The 24,726-nt window shown below is 42.2% G+C and overlaps 1 protein-coding gene across 3 annotated transcripts in view; it reads left to right on the top strand.

Annotated features, from left to right (window-relative positions):
• The window catches only part of L1CAM (L1 cell adhesion molecule), a 139,068-nt gene that overhangs the window by 64,612 nt on the left and 49,730 nt on the right, over window positions 1-24,726 (top strand). For 2 of the 3 annotated variants that reach the window (XM_069943019.1, XM_069943016.1), the window contains exon 2: window positions 17,203-17,349. In XM_069943019.1, coding sequence (XP_069799120.1) covers window positions 17,259-17,349 — 91 coding nt within the window. In that variant the 5' untranslated portion in view covers window positions 17,203-17,258. Of the gene's footprint in view, window positions 1-3,697; window positions 3,749-17,202; window positions 17,350-24,726 lie in introns of those variants that run through there. The other variant, XM_069943018.1, reaches the window with a different exon arrangement.

Below are 24,726 nucleotides of genomic sequence, written 5' to 3'. Positions count from 1 at the left end.
GTGTGAATAAGTCATAATCCCTAATGTCTTATTAATCACATTGCCGTGTAGACTCGGCGCACTGATGGATGATACAAACCGCCGGTGAGGGTCACGTGGAAGACTGTAAAATCTGACCAAAATTTACTGTACTCTCCTCCAGTAGTGAGAAGTAGATACAGCTTCTAATAATGTATTCAGCTTCCGGACTGGCAAAGATACTGTGGTGGATTAATAAAAATCATAGGTACTTCACTTCATAACGAAAGGAAAGGAAATTGTTGAGAGTCTTTATTGTCTAATGCTCTCCCTGTGGAGATTTTATTATAATTTACTCATAAAAAATGGATATTTGCATATCGATGTAATATAGGTATCTAGAGTGGACTAGTATACTGCAAGTGCCTGACGGATTCTTCAATAACATAACATGTATCTATTTTTTTTTCCATCCATTATCTATCTCCTATCTACTGTATCTATCTCCTATCTATCTATCCATTTACTACAGTATCTATCTATCTATCTATCTATCTATCTATCTATCTATCTATCTATCTATCTTCCTTCTATCTATCTATCTATCTATCTATCTATCTATCCAACTATCAATGTCCTATCTATCTAAGGGACCTATTCAATAGGATGATTAGCGTTCGCATAATCGTTAACGATAAACCATCTCAAACTACCGCTATTGCGAACGACCTGAAATCGTTCACCCATTTACATGGAACGATGATTGTTACTTATGATCGTTCTTGCAGTCATCTTGTCATCACTATTGCTTTCGTCGTTACTACGAACACCCGAATGACGTCTTATTCCATGCAAACGATTTGCGAACGAGCAATGATAAAAATAGGTCCAGGTTTTATTAAGCGATCAACGATTTCTTTTTCGGCGTTTAATCGTTAACTGTTATTCAACCAAACGATTATCGCTTTGTTCCATACCATTTAAAGATTATATGAGCGATAATCGTCGCGTGGAACAGGGCCCTAAGTCCTCTCCATCCATCCATCTATCTCATCATTGAGCTATGTGCCATAGTAATTCCAATGGAAACTCACTAGGTTTATTTATAACTCTTGAAATCACCAGATCCCATCCTTACAATCTTGGCCTTGTTTCATTTCCTGCATATTCCCCTACTATGTCTCTGATCCTCTTCCATCACTTACATTCGTTCTCCACCTCAGACACATATCCCATAAATCTCAGGTTGTGACAACAATAATTTCTGATTATTTAATCCCAGTAGTGGAGCCATATATCTCTCTGTGCAGCTGTATGGCAGTCTGCCAGGGCTATAGAACAGGCAATATCCAAAGGTGAACAGCAGATAAAATTTGATGAGGCCAAAATCTGGCCCGGCGCCCACATGATCGCTGTGCTCCATCAATACATTATTCATCTTACTGAGACATTCTTGGAGGGATATGGGGGCAGTCACAGCAAAGCATAAGAATTATTCATGGTCACCCGTCCACTGGTTGTTAGCCGGAGCCGAGCTCTGGATAATGGTTGGCTATTGGCCTGGATCATTAACTCATCGTGACCCTGGAGTTAATTGCTAATAGGTGACAGAAAGCAGATGTAATAACAGGCCAAATGGGCGATTGAGGCTCCTTCAATGTGATGTGAAGGACGGTGAAAATGTGAGAGAATATAATTGGCACTAAGAATCTATAGAGATGTTCTTCGCTCAGGTCATAGTGCTCATAAAAAAACTAATATACTGTGAATATTAGACGTAAACGTTCTATGTAGAGTCAAGGGGTCCTTATACTTACGTAGGCTCACTATTGTGGAGCTTATGCCCATGACTTCTCGATGGCATTTTTACCCCTTTAGAACTGACCTGATTGACCCAGAAGGTTGCAATTAGGGATGGTCCGAATCGAGTTCAGTTCGGGTTCGTACGAACCCGAACCCTCGGTAATGATTCCCGCTGTCTGCCCACTCCGTGGAGGACCGCCTGGAAAACTGGAATATAGCCATAGGCTGTATCCCAGTTTTCCAGGCGGTCCTCCCGCTGTATCCACCCGCTGCACGGAGCGGGCAGACAGCGGGAATCTGATGCCGAGTGTTCAGGTTCATACGAACCCGAACCTCGGAGGGTTCGGACCATCCCTAGAATGGATCACATGACTCTCAATATCTATTGACATTTTTTTTCCCTATAGTTCTGCAACATTCAGTATAAACAGGACACAGCGTTTCTGGTAGGAAACTCAGCAACCACTAACAAACAGCCAGTGCCATATAAACAGTATACCTCCAAGCTGAAAATAGAACTAAAACTTTATCCCACTATATATTTTTTAAATCTTTAATATAGACTTATATCATTCATATTTCTATGTCATTCAGTCATCCAAAAGGCCTTTCATCTCTCTTCTTCCTCTCTCACATCTCCCCGGAAGTCAATTACATTAGATGAAGCCATCTCATCCCTCCCAGTGTGCAGAGAATAATGATCGAATATGATAGCCGATCGATTATAATATTTTATTTGTCCCAGGAGAATTCCAGAAGTCAGATGTAAAAAATTCTTCATACTAAGTTATAGCTTTGACATTTATAAAGATGGAAAAGAGAAAAGCTATGAAATGTTTAATGTGGAAGTCAGCGAGGGAGAAGGAGGCTGCTAGCTACTGTTACATGTAATGCATGGACAGGCAAGGTACAGAGCAGAGGGGTTAACCAGGTTTAGGAAAACATGGCCACTTTCTTGTATAAACAGCACCACTCCTGGCCTCAGTTTGGTTTTGTAGCATGGTTCCATAAAAGTGGATGGAATGGATGTGTAATACCACACACAACCTGAGGATAGGGGTGGTGCTGTTTTTGTAAGAATGTAGCTGTGCTTTTATAATTAAATCTAATTAAAGTTGGATCACCCAAGCAGTGTAACGCCACTATGATGTCGAACAACTGTTGACTCCCCAAGCAGTGTAACTCCACTATGACGTCTGTATGGCAGGAGACGAAGAGCAGTCCAGTTTGGGTAAAGCAGGAAGCAGATCCAGCAGATGGCGCTGGTCAGCACAGGAGAGTCAGCAAGGGTCAGGCAGGGTCAACATCAGGAAACAGGCACAGGGATAGCAGAACAGGAACACACACCAAAGCTATGACAAAACCCCAGTATTGCTTAGGCATCAGCGAGCAGCCTTATGTAGGAGATGCTGAGCCAGAACAGGAGAGGGACATGTTTTGGGTGTGCAACTAGCCACAATAAGAGACAGAACAGAAAGATACACAAGAACTATGATACAACAGCCATTGTGATACATGTAACCTTTCTCCTTCCACAAGCCACCATGTTTAAGCATTGTGTATTATCTGTATGCGTACAACTTGCATCGAATAAATCCTAACCCGAATCCATAACCGTGGCCGCCATTACTTAACCAAGTCATCCCCTTCCTTTTTATCTTCTTAAACAGGCAGCTATTGACAGCAAAGCCTTTGCAGCGAGAGCACTATTAATAAAATCACAGATGTAACTAAAGAGCGCCATTAATATAAATGAAGGCGTATTACCGTGCATAAAAATATACAGCTTTATGTGTCAGGGGGTTTAATCGTATACATACAATGGGGTGGGGTGTGAGGAGGGGGCTGGGGACCTGCATGTATTATTGAAGCTGTACTCAGAAGTGGTTACGCTGATATTTCAGCATCATCACCGGCTTTCTGTCATGTGGTTGCCATGGAAACTAGGGACCGGCAGCTTCTACTCTGTGTGGGGTCCCCGGGGAAGGTAAAGTGAGAGGAGGGGAAGCCCTGAATCTAACAGCTCAGTAGGTGGAGGGAATGGGTAGACAGGGAATCTCTCCTGGCTGCTGCTCTACACCCTTTCATTGTCTAACAAGACGTCTGGTTAAATCAGAGATAAAGACCCTTTCATGTAAACTGTGACCTTGAGGATATCCTTCAACTTGCATCTCAAGGATATCCCCAATATACTCCTGTGCTGTAGGCGGTTTGTAAGATCTTAGCTCCTAAGGACGCCGGGCACGTCTCAATGTTCCATGCAGATGGCATCAGTTCTGCAGAAACTTTGGCGCAGTAGCAATGCATCCCCCAATAGGTAACCTTAAAATACCTGATCAGAAAGAAAATATCCAACCACAGCTTAAATTTCTTACCTTATTAGACGCTCTTGAAGATGAAAGGAGCATTTAGTAGTTAAGAGCTGGAGGTGACATCATCGGGGACTCGGGAAGTAGAAGAAGCATCAAAGTTACTGTGTCGACTGCTAATTGCTGCCATGCCCTTGGATTAAGGGTTTGGGGAGTTATGAAGGATTTGTAGAAACTAAAGATTTATAGAGGATGGAAATGGGAAGTAAAGCACATGGCAAGAATAGTGGTGGCTGAATTCCCATATGCATCATATACCGGATGTATAGGCACCCTGCGTGTTGCTGTATGGTGTGTCCAGGAGACGCTCTAGACTATTTATTAGTACATATAGCGTGGATTTGGTAATGGCTGCATCATTAATGGCTTACAGTACTGTATTCTTATGTGTAAAGCCTATCACCACTATGGCCCCCCCTTTAGTTTACCTGTTACCCTTATAGTTATGTTCATTATAGCAAATCATGATACAGGAAATGTACTATATTAAAGGCTGTTTACTGTGAAAATTGACTGATCCTCGGCATTGGCAATCAATAGCTGATTGGTAACGAATAGAGATGAGCGAATCGGGTTCGGGTCCGAGTCCATCCGAACCCGAACGATCGGCATTAGAGCTTGGATAAAGCTCTAACGTTGTCTGGAAAACAGGGATACAGCCAATGACTATATCCATGTTTTCCACATAGTCTTGGGGCTTTATCCAACTTCAGCAGCCACCGCTAATCAAATGCCGAAAGTTCGGGTTAGAATGGACTCGAGCCTGCTCGAGGTTCGCTCATCTCTAGTAACGAAAGCCTCAGCTCCGAACATTTAGTAGTGGCCATAATGGGTCACTGCAACTCAATTTACATTCACTTTAGTGGGAGCCTTGCTGCAGTTACCCGTCATGGCCACTACACAGTGACACAGTATGCCAGTGCTCTGCTGCACAGCGGATCAATGAGGGTGCTGGGGTGTCGGCAACAACTGATCAGACATTGATGGTCTATCCTCAGAATAGGCCATCAATTTCCCCTGGAAAAACCCCTTTAACTCATCAGGTTTGTAACTCAAAGCGTTTATTGACTTTAAAGGAGTTCCTAGAAAAAAACAAATATGGTTTCTTTATTCAAAAACAGCACCACACCTGTCCACAGGTTGTTTGTGGTACTGCAGCTAAGCCCCATTATCTGAGCTGCAATACCAGACACCACTCGTGGATTGGTCTGGTTCTACTTTTTTGGAAGAAGACATATTTATATTTTGCCAATCCACCACCACCACACACACACTCCCCAATATTACTGTGTATGAGTGACATCTGACTTTCCTCCAATGAAAGGACCCTATGACACAGAGCGATAATCGGCTGAATTGGGCTGATTGGGCTGATTATCACTCCATGTAATAGAGACAACGATCAGCCAATGAAACGACTATGGGCTGATTGTTGGTTTAGGTTTGCACCTAAAATTGTTGACACCGCACACCGCACATTGCTACATGTAATAGCGATGCGCAGCCAACATCTGATGATTGCCCAAACACCTGATACCTTACCTCTCCCTGCTCCCACTCTTCTTTCCTGTGCTCCGCAGCTTCCTGGCAGCAGCGGCGCCTGAGCAGCCTGTCAGCTAACAGGCCACTTAGCCAGTTACAGGCCGTGGTGGTCTCAGCCTGTAATTGGCTGAGCAGCCTGCCAGCTGACAGGCCGCTGAGACACTGCTGCCGCCAGGACTGAGAAGCTGCAGAGCACAGGAGTTTATCAGGCCGTCTAATAGGTCCTGTAAACGAGCGCCAATCGAGTAGATCGGCGCTCGTTTACTAAAATGATCGGACCCTAGATGGAGGACTGAAGGATCAGACATGTTGGATTTCACATACTCTTTTGTTCCTATAGGAGATAAGTTGTTAGAGATGTCTAGCAGCAGCTTATTCCCTCCTCTCCATTCAAACCACATACCCACACTCCACCGAGTCTGCATTTGTATAGCGGAGCTGGAAGCAATATGTGTCGGTATTTGGCTAACAACTGTATGAGGTGTATGTCAATATCACTAAGCTCTGCTACATCAGTATAAAAGGTGCGGTACAAGCGCACAGATGGCGACTAGTTCTTATCACAGATAGCAGCAGATCATTTTTATACTGGATATAAAACCCCTAATCCATGCTTTTCTCTACTTCAATAGTCAGCATTTCTCTTCTGCCTCTGCCCAGGAGCATTTGCAATAAGCTCAATGCTAAAAAATCATTATGCCGAGCCATATTGTAATGAGTCTAGTGCCCGTTCTCCTGTATTCCTGATTAAACGCGAGATGCCAGGCAGCATCCTGTGCCCGTGTCTCTAAAGTATACACTGTCACTTTGCATCTAGCGGGCAGGCTGTGAATTGTCAGGCTGAGGCTACATCATTGTTTGCTACCTTGCACTGCAGACAGCAATGACTACGGGTGCAGTACACACGTGTGGCTCCGCTTCTTCTGAGGATGCCATGTCACCCGGTCCCTGCAGCCTCTACGTCGTATCACTCAGTCATCTCATCCCTTTCTACTCTAATAAGCAGAGTCTCTCGCTCTGAGCTGTCACTTGCCTCATTAAACCCGGTGCGGATGGAGCCTCCCTGTCTATCATCTTACAATTTATTCAGATGTATCTTTAATTTGGGATATAGGGTGGGCGCGTGCCATCTCTGGATTAAGATGCAGCTGTCTGCAGTACAACAGAGAGGAATTTTATGAAAGCTAAGACTTGGGGTGGGGCACAAGGCGCCCAAGGTAGGGGTTTCCAAATGCCCCCCTGTGGTCCCTATAGTTTATAATGTTAAATGCTTTCACTGCAGATGACACCCTGTGCCATGCATAGGGCGAACTCTGTGCAGATCGATGACAAAGTCTGCGCCATACATTTAGCAACAGATTCATGGCAAAAATCCACAGCAGGGAAATGGTGCGTTGTTTAACCCTTAGGCGTCTGACAGATGTTCCAGTCTAAAGATCTGCTGTCTCCTTAATTACGTACAATTTGCAGTGAAAATACATTAAGCCAAGAGCAACAGGGTACAGATGGGCATGATATAGCCTGGCATGGACATACGCCATCAAAGCCCATATCCTGGGATCGCGGGTTTATGTATATTAGTCTTACCTTTAACTCTATTGTACTGCATGGAATGTAGTGATCTTTAGGTCATTTCCTATTGTCCTACATGGGATACAAATGATTTACACATGGAGAACAGGGATGGGGCCAGTCTGGACTATGCTTAAGTGTAATGAAAAAGGGTATTCCAGATAATAACATTATTTTATATTGTGCTGGACCTGCCATGTACATACTCCTAGCACCTAGCTCCCTATGGGATTCCCCATGTGATGTCTTCTAGTCCTCCACTTCCCTTCTTACTTCCACCCAGGCAGCTTGCACCAGTGCTCCCCCTCTCCAACCAGCATACATATACACACCAGGCCCAGTGTAGTCCCCCAGCGTTCGTTCACCTGGCTCCCCAGCACACGAGTGATGTCACTCATGCACTGGGCAGCTGGGAAAATGAGGTAATGCTCTGGAACTGTTCCGGGCTAGGTGAGTATGTGGGAGGGGCTATACAGAAATCATGGGGCCCCTGAACAGTTTTTTTTCCTGTGAGGCCCCATGAATTTTATGTACATCTTTCTCTTGTACTGTCACTTTAAGAAGTGTTCCAGTAAAGCATTCAAGTTATCCTGGACTCTGTGATTACTCAAGTGCACCTAGACATCACAGGGAACACCAGGGACTACAGCTTTAACAGGCATGTGTTTGGAACCCTGGAAGGGCATATAGCATTCAGGCTGCATGACAAATGCCGCAGGGGTACTGCAATTGCAGTGCTTCCTGCACATGCACAGTAACAAGCAGCCTAACTATGCATATATGAATATGTATAGTGGGCCAGCCGGGAGGGGGCAGATGATGAGGAACGCCCAAAATGCTCCGAACCCGCGGATTAGCATATTGGCATTTATCAAAAAGCGCCACTATACTGGAAGGGACAGAAATAAGAAGTACAGCATTGCAATCCTAAGGTAAAGAGCAGCTGGCTGATATCAGCAGGTTCACTGGCCACTTTAACAACAACTGGCACCCCTTGGGTTACCATTACAGCGAACAACATTCTAACTTTTTGTTAGTTCCATTGACATAGGCTGTAAAGAATTAATGTCTATTTATGCTATAGCTTGTGCCTTCACCTTAACTTTTCATCCTGCCCTATATATAATATATATCATGCCTGAAAAGTGCAGCATCTGTGAAAAAGAAACTTGCAGATGTAGATGAGAGGCGCATGCCAGTGACAATATAAATGGCTTCCACTTCCCATCAAAAAGAATGTTCTTCAAACCGGATGAAAAGTGGTATCTGGAGCTCAGGAAACCTGCCAACCAGAGTCCCAGGGGTCCCATCTCAGCCTCGGCAATGTCTCTTTTGGTTTCTAAATTGCTTTTTTCCCCTCTTCTATCCGGTACTTCCCAACAGCTTTGCTGCCAATGTCACGACCAACAAATTCTAGTGAATGATACTTAACTTTTTTTTTCACAAAGCAGTCAACAGGAAAAGTAGGGAATTCATTGACCACTGAGTTATGGCTCCTTGTGGCCAGAGGTTTATTTCATTCTGAGTAGGGTTATTGTGCACGGATAGTATCATTGTGTATACGCTTGGCGTCTGTCTCCTTCAGGAAGAGCTTAAAGGGTCAGAGAACTACATAAATGGGCCAAATAAGAAATACCAAACTCAACGGCATGCCTGGAAGATGGGAGGAGGGTGTATAGCAACTATAAAAATTCAGGAGCCGCTTGACATCAGAGGACTTCTCACCTCCTGTGATAAGAGGAGCAATTTTCAGAACTCAAGTACATTTTCAGCCTCCTTTCTAACACGGCAGCATCCAATGAGACTGCATCCCTGTGCAGGTTCTCACCACCTATTAAAATAGAGATGAGACCCACCTGGAATGTGCTCCTTATCGCCACATGGTCTGTGTGTATCGTACATACCCCTTTACTGGGTACGGCTGACAGCCCTTGACTCATTTCTTAGGCATCTTGACACTTAGATGGGACCCTCTGTTTCTTGTTTGATAACATGTTGGGAGGCTCACACTATACCTAACAAAGAGGTCAGCGCCAACCTACCTGTGAGCCCCCCTTTTCCTCTGTTATTTTCTATCATTTATGCCCATGTTCGGAAAGCAGGATGACAGAGGCCAGTGTATTGGTAAGCTGGCTCTCCTGACATTTCTGAGTGACTGCCCCTCTAAACCACATGCTTTCCCTTCATTCTGCAATCCCTTCTAAGCACAGTGTTAGGCAGGAGGATTAACTGCACAATTGGATCTATGGGGGGCTTTACTGCAAATCCCATGAAAGTAGTCCCTATTAGCCCAATTTCCGTCAGCCGCTATTCTCCCTCGCTTATATGTTTGCAGTACAGAAAGCTCCCGGCAATTGGTAATGATTATTTGCTGTACTAAAGCAACATAACTAAGCTTAGAATATGATTGTGTCTAGGTAAAATACACTAAGGGATCACAGACATGGCCTTATTATGATACAGCCCCCATAGACGTTAACTGTATGCCCCTGAGTTTACAGAGGTGTATTCTATGTATTCTGTGTATTCTATGCATGATGTATACTGATTTCTATTAATAAGGCCACTTTTTTGCAGTGCTATCCTGCTTTGGGAGGCTATATATGTATTTTCTGGTATTTTTTTTTGAGGTTTAGAATAATCCTAGGGTAACCATTATGGCCACAATGCCTTATAACGCTGCTGAAAATACAACTTATATCACTGAGATAAGGGTTTACGGAGGGCTACGCTTGGTTCAATTGAATAGAACAGGGCAGTGGGGACCCCATGGCAAAGATAAAAATGGGCCTCTTTATAGTGCCTGACTTTTCACCCAGGACAGTAAATCCTGGTGCTTTAGTAGTACGGCTTCATGTTTATTTCCCCTTGCTTTCCACGACCAGTCAGTCAACCACTGGTGCCTTTATTTGCTGACTATGCAGATCCCCAGGGAGAGGAGTCCTACACAGCTTCCTACCAGTAGTAAAGTGAATGGGACAGTGGGCCGGGAGCGCCCTCCATGCAAGCCCCCCATAGCAGCCTCTTGGTCTAGGTTCGGTTATTGTCATAATAATACTGATCCTAAAAAACAGACGTATTATACTCATGTGACAAGAATGTCTCTAACGTAAGCATGAGCTCTGCATTGCATCTGACCTGTAATACACTGGTTCCGCTGTTCATTGTCTCTAGATATTCATTCATGTGATGTATTGTGGCTGTAACTAGCAAATCCCACTCCTGCTGCGTCCTTGCTATGTCCCAGACAGATTCAGGAAGATCTCCATAGAGGCTGGGGGAAAATCCGACAACACTCAGGACCAGCCTTCCCTAACATGCTGTCTTTTCTACACTGAGATTTTGGCTCCATTCACACTTCAGTATTATGGATCCGTTCTAATTGAGTTTTTATAATGAAGAAAACAAATGGCGCCAATGCATTTAAATAGTTTTATGTATGTATGTTTCAGACATATCCCATAGTAGTCAAACACATACAATACAATATACAATATAGGGTGAGGGCGCCAGCTGTCAGACCCCCACTCATCAGGTATTAAAGGACTATCTAAAAAGTCATGAAAACTAATTCATACCAAAATAAACAAAAAAATACTACAGCTTAATACTACTGATGCTATACTTCTTTGGTGTATAGGTGGCAAGCATTGTGCCTGGTGATAGTGAAGCTGCACATCATGACGTGTTGACAGGTCGCATAGTTATTAAAAGCCACATCACAGACAGGGTGGAAATTGTCACTAGAATCTGATTAGTAAATTGCTGGCCCCATCCGCCGAACAGTGGGACAATCTCTATTAGGGCTTTATGTCAATAACAGGAGATCTGAGAATGTGCAGGCGTCTCAGCCCCCGCTACTTGTAGTGTCTTTTCCGTATACAGACGTTACATCAAAGAGTAGTAGGTCATGGAATAATGGACTGTGATAAATTATACTGTATATAATATATTAGGGAACTGTACTACAAGCAATTCCGGTTATCACTGTGTTGTAGGATTTCCTTGGCCTATTGACCTTGATTAACTCTTTTTTTGTTGGAGAGGTTCCCTGACAATAAACTAATTCAGTTGCTGTAACCCCCCCCCCCCCCAGTAGCCAGCTGTTACCTGGAGAGGAACACAACAATAGAGGGGTTCTCCAAGATTTACGCTCAATTTCTGCCCACCTTGGCGCTCTCCCCACCCGCCCAAGTGGTTTACACTAAAATCTGTGCTTTTTCGTGGCATCACTAGGGGGCTCTAAAGATAAATGTGCCCCTTAGTGTTTAATTTCCCAGTAGTGCCACCATAGGTCAAACTAGGTATTATAAGTCTGAGCAAGAGATACTCTTTAGAAAGAGCGAGTTTTCTGAACATAGGCTGCCCTGTTAGTTAAGAATTCCTTACAGAGTACATAAAAAATCAGTTAAATTGAACTCTTTTAGTATTGACATTTTTACCTTCCTTTACATAATACCAATATAAAGCATGTCTGATGTGCGAAGACTTTTTGTAGTTACCCTCTGCACTGGTTTTCCCAATGGGATATTGTGAAATGTGCCAAAGGACAAACTCATCATTGCTATGTCTGATAGTTTAGGCATGTAATGAGACATTATGGATCTGGATGACGGAGCACAGACCTCCCCATATATCTGTCCCAGGATTGTGTAACAGGAGGATGAACTTCTGAGGCAAAGCTGTTGTTAGAAATAGAAAGAATAAGGGTTCAGAACATGGACTACCTTAAAGGGGTATTCCAAGTTAAAACTTGACATCTTAATTCATATGCTTCATTCATAACAAACACCATTCTATAGATTGTAGGGGTCAGAGACCCCACAATCTGACTTATTCCTTGTCCTGTGGTTAGTAAGTGCTTTTAACGCAGAATACCCCTTTAATGGTGTGGCAGGGAATGGATAGAACCCCCAATTGCACACTAGCAATATATCAATAATGAAAGTCTAATTTTGCTGACAAAGTAAAATGTAAAATGTTAATATCTGGTAGTGGCTTTATAGCTGTCATTGCCTTCAAGGGGGAAATCATCTTTATGTCACTAACAGGCAATAAAGCAACAATTATTACAATGAATAATCTATATAGTTTCATATAAATCAGAGAGAAAAAAACCTAAAGACATAAACATGGAAAAAAGGGAGGGAATGGGTGTAGCGAGGGGGGAAGTCCTTATTTCATGCCCCCCTGCTGAATAATTCAGACCAGCAGATGTCCACTGGGCCCTTGTCTCTGGCTTCTAGCTATTTCTGGCCATTTATTCAATTATTTAACTTAGAAGGAGAAGCAAACAGCATCTAGAGAGATGTTAAAGATTCTAACCTCCCCTGCTATTTACAACTAATCCATTTCCTGCCTGTGGTAGTGGAGGGGCTCCGGAGAAGTCGCTCCAACTCCGCATCACTGCCATGATGAACACTGGAACCGACTGACCATGAAACACATTAGGTGCTGATGGATGTAGTAGCCCCATCCTAAGGAATAAGTTACAGTAACGGTGCAGAAAATCTATCTATCTATCTATCTATCTATCTATCTATCTATCTATCTATCTATCTTTCTATCACGAAGTCCAAAAGAGGCAGCACTCCAATATCCAGTGAAAAAGAAGATGATTTATTCACCCATCGATGTGCAACGTTTCGATCTCCCTATGAGATCTTTTTCTATTTGCTTGAAAAAGATCTCATAGGGAGATCGAAATGTTGTACATCAAGGGGTGAATAAGTCATCTTATTTTTCACTGGATATTGGAGTGCTGCCTGTTTTGGACTTTGTTATATTTACAAGTTGGTCTGGAGTCCGACCACTGGAGGTTACAGCACCCATTTGAGCCACAGAGCCGCACAGTGCCATCCAGCCCTACATTTTTTTTTAATCTATCTATCTATCTATCTATCTATCTATCTATCTATCTATCTATCTATCTACCTATCTATCTGTCTATCATCTATTTATTATCTATCTATCTATCTCCTATCTATCTAACTATCTATCTGTCTATCATCTATCTATCTATCTATCTATCTATCTATCAATCTATCTATTATATTTCTATCTATCTATCTATCTATCTATCTATCTATCTATCTATCTATCTATCGATCCATAGGCTTTTAATTCATTTCTATTGATTGTATGATAGTGGATAGAATGTGGCTGATAACAGATAACAATCCCTTTCCCATGAGTTTTTACTAGAAACTGGACTTTAGAAAAACTGGAAAAAGAATCAGTAAAACAGATTTTCAAAATGAATAGATATCTTTAACCATTTTTTAAACAAAACATGTAAAAAGAAACTGATCGGATGATTTATAGATACATTTAGGTTATATTTTTTGTTGTTGTTTTTTACTAAGAAATTTCACTGTAAAGAATTAAATAATAACACCATGGTAGCCCACAGTCACCACTAGTTGTAGATTAGGAGCTTCTTCTCAATTAACTCTGTATATAGTAAGCTCTTTGGCTCCCCTAGTGGTAGATTATGAGCGTCTTCTCTTTAAACTCTGTATACAGTAAGCTCCTCAGCTCCCCCAGTGGTAGCTGCTGGTAGTTAGAATTTTTATTATTACCTGTATTTTGTCTGTATCATAATAACAATGTATCTATGTCCTTAGATAAATATATTGTAATGTTAATTAGTCCAGAACAGCTAAACAAAATGAAGTTCATGAGAGGTTCATTCACCATTACATTTATGACAACTAGAAAGTGACAGGATACAGACAGAATTGTTGCCAGCCATCCTCTCAGCCATAGACTATTGTCCTACTTTTTTAGAATGTTTCATATTTGCCAAACGGAAAAAAAACAACAACTTGAAACCCATTAGCAATAATCAGTCCAGGACGACATTAAATATTCAGCGGTGGCTGTAGAGAACATATGGTGGAAAGTAGAGATTTGAGGAGACAGCTGCCGGGATCCTGCCTCACATGTTACTCAGATTTCATAGGAATCTTTTCATGATCTGTCCTAAACCCCTAACCATTACCATGTCCTGATGAGGATTCTGTCCATTGTTATACCATTCTATATATTCCTTGGTCCTATCAAAGGTTTTAATATATAGTTAACAAGATCCCTGTAAAACAATACATTTGGGTGGGGTAAGTTGTTGCCTGCTCCTCCCCCATGCAGAGACCACTAAAGAATTACTGTAGTATTACATATCAGTCATTCGTGAAGATTGATGTCCTTGTGAATGGCCTTATGTGACTCATAGAGGGGGGTCTTGAGTGTCGATCTGTCCATGAAAGCAACTAAATGGCCTTAAAGGGTATCTGTCACGATGAAGACCAAGTAAGAATGATGTGCAGCTGCAGCTGATGCCATAAAATCATGTTTTCCTGGGTATGTCCCATCCTGGCTGCACACCATTCTGCCATGGTCTTCATCGTGACAGATACCCTTTAAGAAGTGACAACTACTCCAAAGTAGTTATGACAAGATTAAAAGTAAAAAAAAGTCCTTTGGATTGGCATATACATAGGTATCTTATTGGTGGGGATCTGACTGCCCTAAGATACAAAGTTCACAGGATAGGAGACAACTGGCTGATCGGTGAGGTCTGATCACTAGGGTCCTTGCCAATCATGAAAATAGAGGCCAATTGACCCTGAGTGAATTGAGTAGCAGTGTGGATGCTCAGCCTCTGCATCAGTCACTGTCTCTGGCACTTTAATTTAAGCAGCAAAGTTTGAAAATCCCATAGAGAAAGAATAAAATGGTAGTCAAGCATGCATGCCGCTACTCCATTCACTTGGGGGTCAATTGACCTCCATGCTTGTGATTAATGGGGTCCCAGCTGTTGTACCCCTCACTGATCAGCTAGTCGTCCCTATCTGGTGGATAGAGGATAACATTTAACCTTGGCATAACACTTGTAAGTCAGCAGTATGCAGTTCACCTGTCGCCCTCATCTCTTGTCTCTTGGATATGGAGATGTGGAACCAATTGGGAAAACGATTTTAAGTAAAATCTATAGACAAGCATGACACATGAAGGGAGTAAAGGTATTATATTATATGTCATGAAAAGACATATACAGCTCAAATTGTGGCAGCTGCAACAGGAAAAGGTGGTAACTAAAAGTCTACCATAATCATACCCAATACCGTAACATACTGTACACAAAACCAGTCAGGGGTCACATATGGTTAGCTTATTCCCTCCTCCCACTCCCTCCGCTCACATCAGATGTTAAGGTGACAGCATAAAGTGCCACCACTTAGCAGAGCCTGCTCGGAGCTTACTGCTTGTATTAGTCCCTGTATATTTGGGGGAGGGAGGTGGATAGATACTGAAGAGAGATCAATATTGTTTGACTGTGAGCAGTGCCATAAACTAAGTCATACCAGAAATCAACAAGAGCTCTGTATTTAGTACATTATAATAGTAATAATCGGTTGCCATTTTTGCGTTTGCAGAATTTTTATGTGTTTTCAGGGGTGAGTTGTTAGGATCCTTTAACTTTGCCCTTGGACTAATAATATCATCAGTGCCAACTTGACGTAACATGTTATGAGATGCTCAGCCTCTGCTTATGCTTTGCCTATTCAGCTGTATACCCTCTCCAATACCAGACACCTGGGTGCCATCTGGTTCACCAGGGTGAAGAAAAGGCTGGCTATGACTGGGCAGTGCCATGACAGAAGCTGCAGAGGTTGCAGTCCACGGGTGCAGGTCATCTAATGGTTAGGTAACACCCTCTGCACTGGGGTCAAGGAGTTTACTGCTATAACTCTGGTTACTCTCTGGTAACTGGTTTCCTGTTCTCTATCTTCTACCATGCAGAAAGTTATTTCACCTCTTGATATATACCGTATAATATAGCCTGCATATACAAGATATTATTTTGCTTTCTAATTGCTTAGACCAGATCTACAACAATGAGAAGCCACATGTCAGCCTGGCATATACTGGGTATGCACTGTCTCCTATGTTACAGATAAGAGTAAGCATTAGTGAGAGTTTATGGAGGCATGTGGTGCCTGGGTGAGTGCATGATCTCAGCTGGCACCCTGGGCTCTTAGTCATTTACCCATCTTTCCTCATCTCCCGGGGAGACTTGCTCTGTCTGGCAGACGTAGATGTCTCGGGAGAAGCTGAGGTTTTTTTTGTTCCATAATTAAAGAGACCTGTTTTCTTTCATTCTTGTATGTAGCAGACAGAGAAGGAAGGATGCAGGCGGTGTGATAAGTGCTGTGTCTCTCCCACTTCATTACATTGCTATATATATATATATATATATATATATATATATATATATATATATATTTCCCTGTATCTTATGTATTTACTGTATTTTATATATTATCCTAGGTTTCAAGGAACCAATCCTTAAAACAATGGGCATTAGCATTGGCCTCTTATAGAGCTCCCATGGCCACATTATGTATATAGTTCTTGTATATGGCAATATGACACCCATGGAATTCTATGGATCCATAGTGCACTCATATGTGCCTTCTACTGTATATGCACACATGTTGGTTTTTATTCTTATGGATTCAATGACATGCTATACTAGGAATATAAAGGAAAATGGTGGTTTACACATGAACCATGTGGCAGTCCCTATAATACTGACTAGTAAGGACTGCATGTGCTGCTATACAATGCCCATATGCACATAATTGCTATGAGCAAGGGGCTGTTATAAATAACCTACAGCTGAACCATCCATTGTATTTGATATGTATATAGCACCAACATACTCTGTCCTGCTGTCCTGGTGAATCGCTCCTATCAGCTTTAGACTAATATACCTGTGGTTTGCACTGACAATGTGAAGCATTGCAATGAAAGCTAACAATAGGTTAAATCTGCCACCTCTCCCTGTCTCCTCCCCTTCCTCAGCATCCCTCTGCAATGTACTTGCAAGGAGAGGAGGGTCTTAGCAGCAGGCTGTGATTTCTGTCACTCATCTCCTCTCTCTCTCTGACAGGTGGATCCTTTTATCCTTAAGTCATCCTGGAGTAGTACAGACAAGGAATCTCTGCTATGCCTCTAACACCAACATCATGTGTCCTGGGGACTTTCTTAGTTACCTTGCTCTGCAGCAACATCCAAGCACTGGATTTACCTAAAGACTGTGAGTACACTGCTTCCAACCCCCAACATCTGCCTGCTTCTTGCCTGTGCTCTGATCCCTATTCATTTCATTGCTACAGGGTCTGTAGGAAATAGCAGCTTGTTTGTATAATCTGCAGTGAGGCTTACACAATAGTACAGGGACAGCACTGTGTACAGCCCAGGGATTCACCACCAAGGCCAGCTCACTGAGGGCAGAGCTACAGCCTGTGACTGGGAAGGAGATCAGCACCTTGGTCAGCACCTGCAGGAGCTGGGGCAGCAGGTGCAGCTACAGTCATCAGCTCCTTACAGTCCATAGGGAGAAGCCAATGTATCCTGCTGCTAGTGTGTGTGTGTGTGTGTGTGTGTGTGTGTGTGTGTACACACATGGAGCAGAGCTGGATTTGTTATTAAAACAAACAGAATATTTTATCTCAGTACCCTCCCATCACTGCATGTAGTCCACTAACTGGGTCCACTGTTCCTGAAAGTTCAGGATGTATTTATCCTAAACTGGCACCCCTATTTTCCATTCCTGAGCGCTGCTGTTCTCTTTTTTTCCATATCTATCTATCTATCTATCTATCTATCTATCTATCTATCTATCCATCCATCCATCCATCCATCTATCTATCCATTATCTATTTATTATCTATCTATCTATCTATCTATCTATCTATCTGTCTATCTACGTCAAAAATATACCGCAGCACACCACAATTGCAATGAAAAAAAGTGGTTTATTTACCCATGTGAGGCAATGCAACATTTCAGCTCAAACAATATGAGCCTTTCTCAAGCACTGCTTGAGAAAGGCTCATATTGTTTGAGCTGAAACGTTGCATTGCCTCACATGGGTAAAAAAAACACTTTTTTTCATTGCAATTGTGGTGTACTGCGGTATATTTTTGACGTATATTACATACACCCTGGACCCAGGTGTTCACCGCTGGCACCCCTATTTTCCATTCCTGAGTGCTTCTGTTCTCTTTTTTTTCATATCTATCTATCTATCTATCTATCTATCTATCTATCTCCTATCTATCTATCTATCTATCTATCCATCTATTATCTATCTCCTATCTATCTATCTATCTATCTATCTATTTATCTATCTATCTATCTATCTATCTATCTATCTATCTATCTCCTATCTATCTATCTATCTATCTATCTATCTATCTATCTATCTATCCATCTATTATCTATCTCCTATCTATCTATCTATCTATCTATCTCCTATCTATCTATCTATCTATCTATCTATCTATCTATCTATCTATCTATCCATCTATTATCTATCTCCTATCTATCTATCTATCTATCTATCTATCTATTTATCTATCTAATTTATCTTGTCTAATTTATCTGTATTTCTATCTGTAGACACTTTCACACTTTGCACTTATGTATTTATTATTATTAGTTATTGCTATTATTATTTACAATATTACTAAAAGTCAGTGTGTTTCATTGGATTTTTCTTTGCTGGAGTTTTAGAATATTCTAATGTGAACTCTATTTGCTGTTCCATAGTTGATACATGATTTGGCTTGTTATTTATACACTTTTTGTGCAGTTTCCATTAATGTGGAAACAACAAAGTATTAAAATCTGTAAAAGTCGACGTACAGTTTTTATAAATAATAATCTACAGGTGGTTTTTCTAAGAACTCCAGGGACATTTCTTTGAACAGTTTCTTAAGAAAACCTGCCCCCACTGCTGCGGCAACAGCCACATGTTAAATATCCACATCCTGGTTCACTATCTGTTTTGACCACTTTGACCCATGTGCACTGTGGGAACCTTGCCTTTCTTGGCTCTCAATCTTAACATTCACACTTTTTACAGTTTATGTACAACAGAGATGTTAAGACAATTAATATAAGTGAGAATAGAAAATAAAGGGGTCCTCTGCTATCTAACTGATCACAGGATGTTCTGCTGCTAGAATCGCTACCAATTGACAATACTCTATGGTAGAACCCAGCAGCGTAAAATTTCCTTGCAGGGCCATCACAGGAAAAAATAAGCATTACACAATACCCTTTAAAAATCAATAGGCAGCCCCTGTAATGCACTGACTTGCAAGGTCCTCCAGATATACTTTGTAGCTGCCATGTGCTCTACCTAATGGAATAGAAACCTTACCCAATAGATAATATTTCCCAATAGAATATCAAAGATTTCTAAACCAGACATCCCATTTAGGGTAGCCATAAAAACGGGGATGGATTCATTAATCTGATCACTGAGACAATACACTGTAATGTAAGTGAAAAAAAAATGCACCTGTAATACACCTGTGGCCTATAGGAGAAAATAAAAATTTTTTTCAAAGGTTCAAAATATGCTGGATTATATGTCAGATTAGCAGTATCAGGTGGGGCAATGCCAGGGACACAACACCAAAGGATACAGAAGCTGAAATCTGTCTTACTTGGTCCAGGAGGCTAAGAGGCCCAGTAATGTGCTGCCTTTGGTTTTTTCATAGGACTGCACATGCATATTACAATTTGTAAACAAGATAACAACTTCAGCACTGCTACATCGTACAATCTAGTTTTGTCAGCCCCTAAGCTTTCAGTCAATTCTAGCAGATTAATAATAATGGTAAAATAACCTATTGATGATGTGTATCAGCCATCATACAATGGAAGCCTGAAAATCGGAGATTACAACAAGATGAAAACCTGAATCGAGGGTCTCTGTAAATCCGGCCTTTGAAAAATCTTATTAGGGACTTTCAACATCTTTCTTATTTTGTTCTGTAGCACAAATGGTACAGCATGTTATTGGTTCCTGGGGTTTGCAAATTGTTTGAATTGGTCTCCCGGAGGGTTAGATAGAATAGGCCAAGGTGCCTTTGAAGGCAGAAAAGACCAGAATGTAGCTGACAATGAATGGGTATCATGCCAAAAACATAAACACACTGCACATGGAGTGCCGGGGTATCCCTCTACTATAGAAAACTGCTCTCCCCTGTGAAGCCACAGATGACACATCGGAATATGAGGAATCATGAGTTGTGCCAACATCACATTCTAGTATAGTCATATATGTCTATTCTTCACACTATACCATGCCTTTGTCTGCAAATAAAACATATATAATGGTAAAAGAGACTATATGTCGTATACAAGGAGACTAGGGTTGGTCTATTTGCAGAATACACAAGAATGTGTACTTAAAGATATCCTGACATACACCAGCAGTGTAGTTTATATGAACCCAAGTACTTCTATAGATAGGAAGGAATAAACTTTCAGACAACCCCAGTCCCAAGGGCAAAACTGCAGAGGCAGTGGAGGTCAAACACAGACCCCGGCAGAGGGCCCTGTTACTGATTCTGCAATGAGACCTACACAGGTTCCACTGTGTCCATATAACCTGTGGAGGGGGTGGGGGCTTAAGGGGATGAATGAGCAGGAAGAGGAGATAAGCAGCTGTACAGTTTGGAGACTGGCTGGGCACGTAAAATACAGGATTCCCAGGTCAGACTGCTCAGTGCTAGTCTAGGAGCTTGGTGAGAGAAGATTGCAGGATGTAGTGATGTTCAGGGCTGCCTTTTCTCCTCTCCAGGCTGACTCATCCCCCTCGGCCCTTCCATAGAGCATAATAGACACTGAAATCCTGCTTATTCTGAAGTCAGGGGGAGGCTGCAAAACAGCTTTTTGAGTACAGAAGGAAACTATTTTGCTTAATTAAACCTATTACAGAGTTTCCTAGAACCGCTTGTAGTATTGCTTTCTGAAAAGTGATAATGCTTTAAAGCATTACTGTCATTTAAAAAAAAGTTTTGGCATGTCATAGAGAGACATGTCAAAGGTTTTGATAGGTCTGGGTGTTCAGACTGCAATAGATCTCTAGAACAAGCTGTCCTGTGTCATGCATGAGGAGGGAGTCAGCAACCCCCCCCCCCCCAATAGTCATCTATTTTATACCAATTTCTTCAATGTCATAAAGGAGGTGTCCTGTTTTGCACCCCTTCTACAAACCAGAATAGAGAGCCCCAGATTTTGCTCTTTAGTCTAGTACACATCTATATTATTACATACCTGTGTATGTAAAGTTTTATTTCTGAGTAAGTAAGAACTCCCTAAGGCTAAGATGTTACCCGCCGGTCCGTGTCAGTAGGTGTCATGGTGTCTCTCTAGGTGGATGCAGGGACTGGAATAGACATGTCTTCTCTCATTAAATCACTAGTTCAACCTTCACTAAGGAAGCCTAGAAATGCTGATGGCAACATCTTTACTAAATCTTAAGTGACAAGCCTGGGGCACAGTGACTTCCTTCTGCTGAAGAGTCATGGTAATAGTGATATATCCTGCCACTGACATCATCTTAACCTGACTCACATACCCAATATGTCACCAGGTCAGGCCTGTGTGTTAATACCATACAACTCAATGGGCACCAACCAGTCACAAATAACCCCGAGCGATGAAACTTTTTTTTAATTCCAGCAGCCCTAGCATTAGAGATAGCATTGTTTACTTATGATGGCCAAGTTTTTTTTATATAATAAAATGTTCATGCCGGTCTTCCTGGTTCAGAAAGAAAACACCAGATGGATTGAGGGAGCAAGGATGATTCTGAATAATTCATACTATTCTATGTCTGTAAAGATATGGGGGACAACCTCTTTGGGCACTCAATTGAAATCTGTGCACCATACAACGGTGGGCTTTCCTATGCTAATATTACAATGATATGATCCCATAATAATGTGTTGCCCAGAGAAATCCAGATTATTCACAGATGTTTGCCAGGATTATCCATCGATGGTCTTTTCTAAGGATAGGCCATGAGTTTCTGAATATTGGCAATCTTGCCACAGGGACCCTCGTGATCAGTAAGGGCTCCTTCACATAACTATTGTGTTATCCAAGGCACATATATGTTAACGTAATGTCAAAATGGGATTCCAATGTATGGCTATGTTCACACAATGTATATTTTCGTCAAACTATGGCCATTGTTGAAATCGGCAACAACGGCGGTACTTTTCACGGAAATATATGTTGCCTTGTCTTGCATGGAATCCTGGCCAGAGTGTATACACGTAGTATACACTCCGGCCGGGATCTCTTGCGGCACCATAGAAAACTGACATGTCAGTTTGCTGCGGCCGCTATTCAGTAAATAGCGGCCGCAGAAAACCCTGTAATTGCACACTATGGAGTGAATGGCTCCATAGTGTGCAGTGGGGAGTTCTGATGCGGGCGCGCACAGATGCGCCTGCATCAGAACTCTGCGGCTACAAAGATCATCCATCCGCGACAGCAGTACTGGCCAGGATGATCTTTCCAGAGACCGGCATGGACAGGCATAAGCACTGAACCAGCTGGTTACATTTGTGCTGTTGAGGTCAGTGGGACCTGTGCACATTATACTGTACATTGAAATCCCATTCTGACATTTTTCTAACTCATATGTAGGCAAATTGCAAGGTGAACTTTCCATTGCAGAGAATGCCAGTAGAGGATTGCGGCCTGTTCACTGTTTGTTCTGGCACATTTCATTGTCTCTATGTGCAGCTGACTTCCATTTAGAATGAAACTGAATAAAAATTAGAATGAAAATATGCTATATTAAGTTAATATAATGTAAAGAAGCTGGGGCTATAATGCAATAGAGGCAAACCTCTTCCCGTCTTTTGCATTATATCTACCAGCTTCTTTACTATATATTTACTCAACACAACATATTTTCCTTCTTATTTTGCTATTTTTCGTTTACAAAAGCAAATTTGAAACTATAATATGCTGTTCTGGGTTAAGGCTATGTTCACACTACGTAAGAGACCGGCCGTTCCGTGACCCCAGCCGGGTCACGGAACGGCCGGTCTCTGGCCGGATCATCGCGGCCGGTACTTAAGTACCGGCCGGATGATCTTTCGGCCGCGGAGCTCTGATGCGGACGCATCAGCGCGCGCCCGCATCAGAGCTTCCCATAGCCGACAGTGAAGCGAGCGGCCAGAGCCGCTTGCTTCACTGTGTGAACTGACAGGTCTTTCTGCGGCCAGAATTCACTGAATTCCGGCCGGAGAAACCTGACATGTCAGTTGTTTGCGGCGGCGTATGGGATCCCGGCCGGAGCGCACACAATGTGTGTACGCTCCGGCCGGGATCCCATAGAACAACAGGCATTGTTCCACCGCGGTAAAAGTACGGCCATTGTTGCCATCGGCAACAACGGACGTACTTTTACGTAGTGTGAACATAGCCTGATACTGTGAAGAAACTGGCCGCTATAATGCAACCCACACAGACACTTCTTCAGTGGTGCCCGATCCTACTGTTTGGTCTTGGTCTCAACACATGGAAGTGCCTGCTCAGACAACCAGTGGCTGAGGTGTGTTATTATTGCTTTTACTCCACCCTGGTCACATATTGTTGTAAAAGTTATACCCTAGACAGCTTAAGGGGTTATTATATAATGGAAAGTTATCACCGATACAACCATTCCTGAGTTGCCCTGTTGGAATAAGGTTGTGGTTGAATATCTACATTGCTTCCATTGGAAGTCTTTGAGCCTGCTGAAGACAGACAGTGCTAGACAATCTCTAGTAGCCCCATAGCATTTAAATAGGGCAGCAATGTACATGATGGTGTGCATGATGATGCATGAGTCCCAGGAGTACTTAGGATGCATAATCGGTGAGGGTGCAAATGGCTGATCAGACACCTATTACCTATGCTTTGGATAGACCATCAGTTTTCATTATGGAATAAAAAAGATTAAATTGCATGGTCCCCAGGTATTATTTTGCCCACTTCCTGCCATTATTCCTCAGGGGCCTACAGATTGTACATAACTATGTACAAGATGGCTTATTGTAAGGCTTACATATTTTTAGAATATTATGTTTGGTTAGTGTGCGAAGGGTAGGGGGTGCAGGATAGCTGTACCTCTAATACTTGACAATGAAATGTTAGAGGTCAAAGGGATATTCCCTTATAAAGCATTTATGTCGTATACAGGACATATACAGCAGGTGACATTGTCATATCTGGGGCATTCACCTGCTTGGGGGGAGAGTATTCACTGGCCTCTAATGTGTCTGCCAAATGCATCAACTGCATTGGAGAGGAGTTACTCTCATACTATAGACATCCATAGGGAGACCCATGCACTCTAGTTACAATTTTATAGAAGCATTTGTAACAAGGACCCCTTTTTCCGATAGATATGGAATAAAAGGTAAAATCCCCACCTATCAGACATTTATATGCACTTCCCCTTTAAGTAAACCCCTAGATCTCGGCTGCCCGGCAGCCATAATTACCATATATTTGTTCTTACACTAAGCTGAACATATTGAGGCGATGAATCTGTCACCATGTAATATGAATGGATGTCACACTCTCGGCACTGTGAATGCTTTGTGAT

Source organism: Dendropsophus ebraccatus, chromosome 10 (assembly GCF_027789765.1).
Source record: "Dendropsophus ebraccatus isolate aDenEbr1 chromosome 10, aDenEbr1.pat, whole genome shotgun sequence".
In the NCBI taxonomy this organism is placed as follows: domain Eukaryota; kingdom Metazoa; phylum Chordata; class Amphibia; order Anura; family Hylidae; genus Dendropsophus; species Dendropsophus ebraccatus.
Note: the sequence above shows the minus strand (reverse complement) of the source record. Positions and strands in the feature narration are given on the sequence as shown.